Below are 7,897 nucleotides of genomic sequence, written 5' to 3' on the forward strand. Positions count from 1 at the left end.
CGCCACGTGTACTTGGGATTCATTGACCACTGGCGCTCAGAAATTCAATTTCATTGTGGCATTGTGCCACGATGTTGTAACTGCTGCTCTCACACACGCGTCGACTGGTCTGCTGTAATATCCCTATCTCGATTCGCAAGCTTCATGCCATTTCCAAACTGCACAAAATACAGAGACGAGTAACGTTAAGTGATGGCCGTCATAGGCTGTGGTTCACATACACGGGACGTGAGAGCTACGGCAGGAGCACGGGACGACGAAATCAGACCGTGCTGTCTGATCAGCATTTTTACGTTTGTTTAAAGTTTATACTTGGAGAAGAAGGAAAAAAAGGGTGATGCTCCAGAGTTTTATCGTGCGGCAGCTTGTGGGATGATGCATTCTTAAGCAATTCAGTATACTCCAGTTAAGGACCAGCTTTGATTTACGTGTTAATGGAACTTCAGCAGATTCTGGCATTTTATCGACTGCACAGTCAGTGCAGCATGGTTATGAGTCATTTGCCAGAAAATATATATTCATATATACGTATATAATTTGCCAAACCCTTACATGCATGGTACAATTGTGACTTAATTTCCAAGCTGCGTTATTGGGTACGTGGCATTATAATTGTATGTCATTGCACATGAGCCACAGGCAAAGGCTCCGCAGAGTGCCTGTCAAATTATATGGTATTCTGTTCCTCTCCCTTTCCAGCTCCCTCCCATTCAACCCCTCGCTCGCTCGCTCCCTCGCTCACTCCCTCCGTCCATCCGTCTCTCCTCTACACCCCCCCCCCCCCGCCTCAAGCCATCCCGCACCGCAAGCGAGCTTGCAAGCGCCTGTAGGAAGCACCGTGCGCGCGTTCCCTTTCAGCACGGAGGCCGGCGCATGGCCGGGCACGGAGCTTAGTTTCCTTTGCCCCCCGGCGTAGCCGTCGCAGGTAAATTCGCGTGGCACATATTGGAAGTGACAGGAGCGAGAGCCTCATCCTATTTAGGCAGGCAAGGAGGCTGGATTAGGTGTGTACAGTGTGGAGCAGGAGCACCTGGCAAGAAGCATCCTTCCTCGGAGCACGCAACCCGGCGTTGCCAGCGGCGCGGCTCCACGGCCAACGAAAAGAGAGGAGCGGCGCCTTGGAGGGAGGACACACTCGATAATTTTTGTTGTGCATTTTTTTTTTGCTTGCTTGCGGAGGATTTAGAGACTCGGGACATTTTGAGTTTGATGGCCGAGAGATCTTCGCGGTTTTTGTACGGAACGATGACGACGAAGAGTAGGCACTTCGCGACAAAAACTTAACCGTGGTGGTGGATTGACCATGAAGCCCGTTTCATCGATTTGACGTTGACTTTGTTACATTATATTAGTGTCCTCGGATTATGGGGGCAGCCGATCGTTTCACAAATGCGGCGCTAAGTGACGAGAGCATGCGCAAGTGCCTTTTCGTGTCCATTTGAGCGCCGCATGCGTGTGGACAGGCTGAAGGGAATTCTCCAAGTTCGCTTTGTATTCGTCTGTGGGGCTGATCGTGAAATCGGTGGCCATGCAGTTGGGCGGACAGGCGGTGGGTGTAAGGCTGGCATGCGTGGCTCTCGCCCTGAGCTGCATCGCCCTGCACGCGACTGACGCGCAGAAACGGTTACCTCCAGAAACGTAAGTGGCGCTTTTGACGTGCATTTCATGACGGTTCAGTTCACCCTCTTGTGTTTTTTTGTGTGACTACATGTGCAATTGTTTTCTTTTTTATAATACAATGCATGAATTGTTTATTTACTTTGTTTGTAACGCTAATTATTAAATTATACTTATTGTATCAAGCACCTTGCAAAATCCACCCAGGGACAATACATAGTTTTTTTTTTATAGCAGTGGCAGTCCTATAAGCATTACGCCTTTTTCTGGTTATGGATTGTCAGTGGATGAGCTTTTAACCCATGCTTCAGCATAATGTGACACTTGTGCATAAACCCATGGTAAAATTGCTCGAATGGTTCACAAACATCCCGGGGGAATTCAGCACCATTATTTTTTTTAAACTATTGATTTACAAATTGGGCCCAGTGGCTTAAGCTGGAACGAAGAAAGAGAGAGAGAGCAATGTTGTGAGCCAAGGACATGCATGGAGGGAGGCATCACTCCATAACTGGGTTCAGTTATATACATATAACTGAACACAGAGACAATTTCAACCGAGAAGATGGATTCTGGCTTAGCAATCATTGGAAGGATTTGATAAACCATTTCGGGTCTTAATTGATTGTTCATGCTTACGGTGGCTTTCAGACAGCATACATAAATTTTTCGTCTCCCCCCTCCTCTTTTCCGAACATAGATGGACTCGTCCATCTAAACAAACTGTCAAATCGCTATCTGTGGCGCTAACGTTTTAAAATAAATAATTAAATAGAAACCGCCACTTCTTTCAAATGTTCTTGCCGTTGGTTTTCACACCTGATGATGACTGCTTGTGTTGCAGTCGAAACGTCGTGAGAATTTAATTGTTTTATATATTTTATTATTTTATTGTTTCCCTTCAACGTGACTTTACCGAAAGAACCAAGAATATGAATCACTGCAGTCACAAAAGCTTTAAATCAAAATTTAACCGCCTCTACGGGGAGGGTTTCCACATAACTTTAAGATCCTTCAACAAACTCCGGGATAAGAAGGCTCAGCTGATCGAGTCTCTCACCTTTCAGAAGAGATACCGCGACTGGGGTAATACCAATCGCATTTACACTGACCTCTGCTGCTGTAACTTCTAATGCGAAACAAATTATTTTCAAAACTAGCTTAGCTCTTATCTCAGAGAAAATCAGACTTATACGCACCGAACTAGATCAGTTAGACAAGACACTCTACAAATCACACTTATCATTGGCGGCAACAATGTCCACATCGGATTGGGAACATGTAGACAATATGACTGCCTCTTCAGCTGCTACTATGTCCGCCAAATGTAAGGACAACCTGATTTCCAAATTTAACCTCCTCTCCAACAAAAGACCAGACCCACACACCAAAAAGCTAGACGTTAACAAAGTCGTAATTAATCGCAGTAACAGTTCTATTTTCGATGGTCTGAAATCCGTTTTAGCTAAAGGTCTAAACTTTGCAGTCACACCTAAACACATACCAGTTAATAATATCATTGCCCAAGTAGACGCTGCAGACGTAGCAAGATCTGAAATCGCTGCAACCCTCAAAAACGCTAAGATGCCAGCTAGCAACCTCAGCAAAGATGAGCATTTTGAATTATATTTAAATTAAATAAGAGGGATGACATTGTAATCCTCTCAGCCGACAAGGGCAATGCTACTGTCATCATTGGTAAAATAGAATATAACAACACAATTAAATAATTACTCGACGATGGCAGCTATACAAAAATAAAAAGAGATCCCACCAACAGCCTCGTCACACAAACCAACAAAATAATTTCTGATTTAACCGCATTAATTGATCAAACTAAACAGTTTTCGTTGAAACCTTCTGCTGCCAGGCAACCAAGATTATACGGCTGACCAAAAATACATAAAGTAGATACACCCCTTCGTCCCATCGTCTCTACTATCAACTCCCCCACCTACAAACTGGCTCGTTTTCTGTATGAAATCCTGCAGCCTTTCACTGGAAAAACCACCTCTGCGGTACAAAATTCTACTCACCTGGTATCGACAATCAAGGGTATTTCCCTGTCCCCAGACGACCTGCTTGTCAGTTTTGATGTGGTGTCCTTGTTCACCAAAGTCCCGGTACCTGACACCATCGCTATCATTGAAGACTTGGTTAATCAAGGACTAAACACTGAGGTACCCCCCCTGGTGATGCACTGCTTAACCAATACATACTTCACTTGTAATGGAACTTTCTACAAACAAATTGAGGGCACCCCAATGGGCTCCCCCCTATCTCCGGTTATAGCCAACATTTTCATGGAGAAATTTGAGAGTGATGCCATCCAGACTGCCACTCTGCGCCCAACCTTATGGAAGAGGTACGTGGATGACACTTTTGTCATCTGGCCACATGGCCGGCCTACTCTAGACCAATTCTTCGACCACATCAATTCCATACACCCAGCCATCAGATTTACCATGGAAGTCGAAAAAGATGGCAAGCTACCTTTTTGGATGTCCTAATTAAAAAGAGACCTAATGGTTCAATGAGCCACTCTGTCTACAGGAAAGCTACCCATACGGATGCTTATCTGAAACCGGATTCCCACCACCATCCATCACAGAAGAATTATCTCATCAAGACTCAGCACCATAAAGCCCAATGCATATCCGACCAGGAACACATAGGCAGCGAACTCAAGCACGTACACCAAGCTCTTAAGGCTAATGGTTACTCCGACTATACAATCCGCAAAGCTATCACTCCAACCATGAAGAAGGATCCTCTTGAGGAGCGTTTCAAAACCATCACTTTACCTACATTGCGGGGATCACAAAAAAGATCTCCAAAATCTTGAATAAACACAAGATCCAGGTCCGTTTCAACACATTACATAAAATCCGTGATCTGGTTCCGTCTGTAAAAGATGTGATTCCGGACATACAGTACCCTGGTGTCTACAAACTAAGTTGCCTCTGTGGTAGTAGTTAAATTGGAGAAACCAAACGACATGTCTCGGACCGCATTCGTGAACACAAAGCAGACCTTAAACACGGTAGGACCAACACCTCGGCCGTGGCAGATCACTGTTATAATTCAGTAGGCTCACATGATATTGACTTCTCCAAGACAGAGGTTCTTTGCAAGCCATCTGGGTACCATGAGAGATTCGTTCATGAGGCTATCCACATATACAAACACAGAGACAATTTCAACCGAGAAGATGGATTCTGGCTTAGCAATCATTGGAAGGATTTGATAAACCATTTCGGGTCTTAATTGATTGTTCATGCTTATGGTGGCTTTCAGACAGCATACATTAATTTTTCGTCTCCCCCCTCCTCTTTTCCGAACATAGATGGACTCGTCCATCTAAACAAACTGTCAAATAGCTATCTGTGGCGCTAACGTTTTAAATAAATAATTAAATACAAATCGCCACTTCTTTCAAATGTTCTTGCCGTTGGTTTTCACACCTGATGATGACTGCTTGGGTTGCAGTCGAAACGTCGTGAGAATTTTATTGTTTTATATATATTATTATTGTATTGTTTCCCTTCAACGTGACTTTACCGAAAGAACCAAGAATATGAATATGGGTTCAGTTGTTCAACTCCACCACTCGTGCACGCATAGCAAGTAACGGCATGTACCAAGTAACAAGGGCGCATCCACTCTTTCACGCACCTCCGATTAGCACAGGTGGCTACGTACGGTGCGAAAGAAGTAAAAAAAATACATACGTTATATAGCCACCGCAGGCCTCCATACAAATGAGCAGCCAAGTTGGCTGGGTTGGGCAGCACAAATATGTTGGGTGGCAGATCACCGCTCCAGTTCACACATTTGACAAACTCCGTCTCAGGTTTTTATACTCTGGGTTAACGTGCAATTGGTTACGTTGAATGCAGAGAGAGAATACGCCTTCTCTATCCTTCATGTCAAATTAAAGCCGTGCAGAGAAAACCAATGTCATTGTTTATTATAATGACAGACGAGAACACCTGGCGTTCATAACCAGAAGGACTTGGTCTTTTCCCAGTAATGAACAGCTGCATTGTTACTTACTGACATCGCTTGCCAAATCGTCAATCAAACCGCCTGCATTCGCCACCTGCAAGTAGTAAACCGCGAGACGGGATTTGTCGCACCTGTGAACTTGACCCTCTGCGAGAAGCCACCGAGGCGCTGGCACGTGAAGTCCCACCGAGGATGTCCCCCCTCCCTGATTGCGCTAAGCCCCCGATTTCCATCGCCGAGACCTAAGCCTGTTACCGCGTTTGCTCCTCGCAGCGTACGAGAATGGGCAAGGACATTTGCGGAGGAGATGCGGTTCGTTTCCACCCGCTACTCTGGGTACAGCTTCATGCAAAAGGTACACAGCGTCGCCAGGGAAGGACGCTTGACACGCCGCGACTCAACGCTCACACTCGGCACGTGTTTTACATGCCGCACGCGTGTGTCCGGGGGAGCAGGGATTGAGACAGATGGACGAGACTGCTCATGGAATGGCAGCCAAACGAGGGAATGCGACTGAGAGGATGGCCACGATGCAGATTTAGCGATGAGATTAGTTCGTGTGCAGGAGATGTGAGATTTTTTTGTGACATTGCGGGATTGCGATAAAATGGAGAGGCCTTCATCAAGCTGTGGATAAACAATGGCTGATTGTGATTATTGATGATGGGTGGGATTGTTTACCCCTCCCATCTTTACAGCAGTTTCATTCATTGTTGAATTTCAGGGCTGCGATTTAATTCATTAATCAATTAAGATTTTACACTTGTGGTCAATAGTAGCACCTTTTGTGGCAATGGGGATCACGTAAACCCAATACGCACAACATATACCAACTAGAAAAAAATCTGTTCTTACACGGACAACTTAGCTGCGTTATCCTGAGCAAAATATGTAATAATCAATTCAATTATGCGTCTTTCTTGTGGTGAGGTGATGCAGTTTAATCTGGGCCTTAGATCAGAGGGGGTCTCCGAAAACTGACCCAACTGAAAGGGTTGCCACACCTCCTGCTTTTCCTGAGATCTTCTTGTTTGAGGTCGCCATCCAGACAAATCCGAAGACATTAAACGTTCCAGTGTTTGTGCCATCTTGTGACAACACACCTCACAAGACGATGCATGCACAGTGCGTGTAGTTGTCGCCTCTTCAGTTCGTGTGAGATATTCGTCTTTCAGTAGCGTAACGAGCGTGGGTGCAGTGGGTGCCTTGCCCCCCCCCGCCCCTCGTGGCCAAAGCTACAAGATAGGTCAGCTTTGACAACTACCATGAGAGATATGTTTTCAAAAGTGTAAAAAGAACAAAAACTTGTGGGGGAAAAGCGGTTGAAGTGTATTTTCAAGAAAACGCGTTCATTTCACGTTCCACGTTTTATTGTAATTAAATGGGAGCGGAAACTTTTGGGTTTTGCAAATTGCGCAAATACAATTTTGGGCCTCCCCCCCCTGGCCAACTGCCGCACCTCCTGAGCCGATAATGTAGTTCACTACGCCGATAATGTAGTTCACTACGCCGATAATGTAGTTCACTACGCCGATAATGTAGTTCACTACGCCGATAATGTAGTTCACTACGCCGATAATGTAGTTCACTACGCCGATAATGTAGTTCACTACGCCGATAATGTAGTTCACTACGCCGATAATGTAGTTCACTACGCCGATAATGTAGTTCACTACGCCGATAATGTAGTTCACTACGCCGATAATATAGTTCACTACGCCGATAATGTAGTTCACTACGCCGATAATGTAGTTCACTACGCCGATAATGTAGTTCACTACGCCGATAATGTAGTTCACTACGCCACTGTCTTCTTGCCATGGTGTGGCAGCGTTTTTGTACCTCAGAGGTGGTATCACCTTCCGAGGGGTGGGCCTCAGAAGGGCCCTCATCAAAAACTCTCAACGTTAAAAAAACCTCTTAACAATGCCACAGCGCTCAATGCCAGTGATTGAATGGGATGCGGTTTTCATCCCACAAGAGTCCTCATCAATTTGCACAGTCATGCACCATGAAGGCACATCTGCCGTTTGTTCCTGATCAGTCTGTAGAGATGACCCAGTTTTTTTTTTACACTGCACTGCACATGGAGAAGCAGTCATTCAGCAATGATCAGCTCAGAGAAAATGCTGCTGCTTGACGGCATTGCTGCTGAGCACAAGAGTGGCATAAGCAAAGCTTAGTGAAATAGAATAGATTTTTTACCCTTTTATCTGGCACAAAAAAAACTGACACCTTTATACAAGGGATCATGTTTGCAATAACCACAACA

The 7,897-nt window shown here is 45.2% G+C and overlaps 1 protein-coding gene across 3 annotated transcripts in view; it reads left to right on the forward strand.

Annotated features, from left to right (window-relative positions):
- Nucleotides 1–589: 589 nt before the first annotated feature.
- The window catches only part of LOC116949350 (voltage-dependent calcium channel subunit alpha-2/delta-3-like), a 118,753-nt gene continuing 111,445 nt past the window's right edge, over nt 590–7,897 (forward strand). For 2 of the 3 annotated variants that reach the window (XR_004403898.2, XM_032966559.2), the window contains exons 1-2: nt 591–1,638; nt 5,899–5,980. Coding sequence is in view for 2 of the 3 variants with exons in the window: in XM_032966559.2 (XP_032822450.1) it covers nt 1,529–1,638; nt 5,899–5,980 (192 nt within the window). In the remaining variant the exon portion in view is untranslated. Of the gene's footprint in view, nt 1,639–5,898; nt 5,981–7,897 lie in introns of all 3 variants that reach the window. The other variant, XM_032966560.2, reaches the window with a different exon arrangement.

This window comes from Petromyzon marinus, chromosome 36 (assembly GCF_048934315.1).
Source record: "Petromyzon marinus isolate PM22_M1 ecotype Great Lakes invasive population chromosome 36, UKy_Petmar_22M1.pri1.0, whole genome shotgun sequence".
NCBI lineage: Eukaryota > Metazoa > Chordata > Hyperoartia > Petromyzontiformes > Petromyzontidae > Petromyzon > Petromyzon marinus.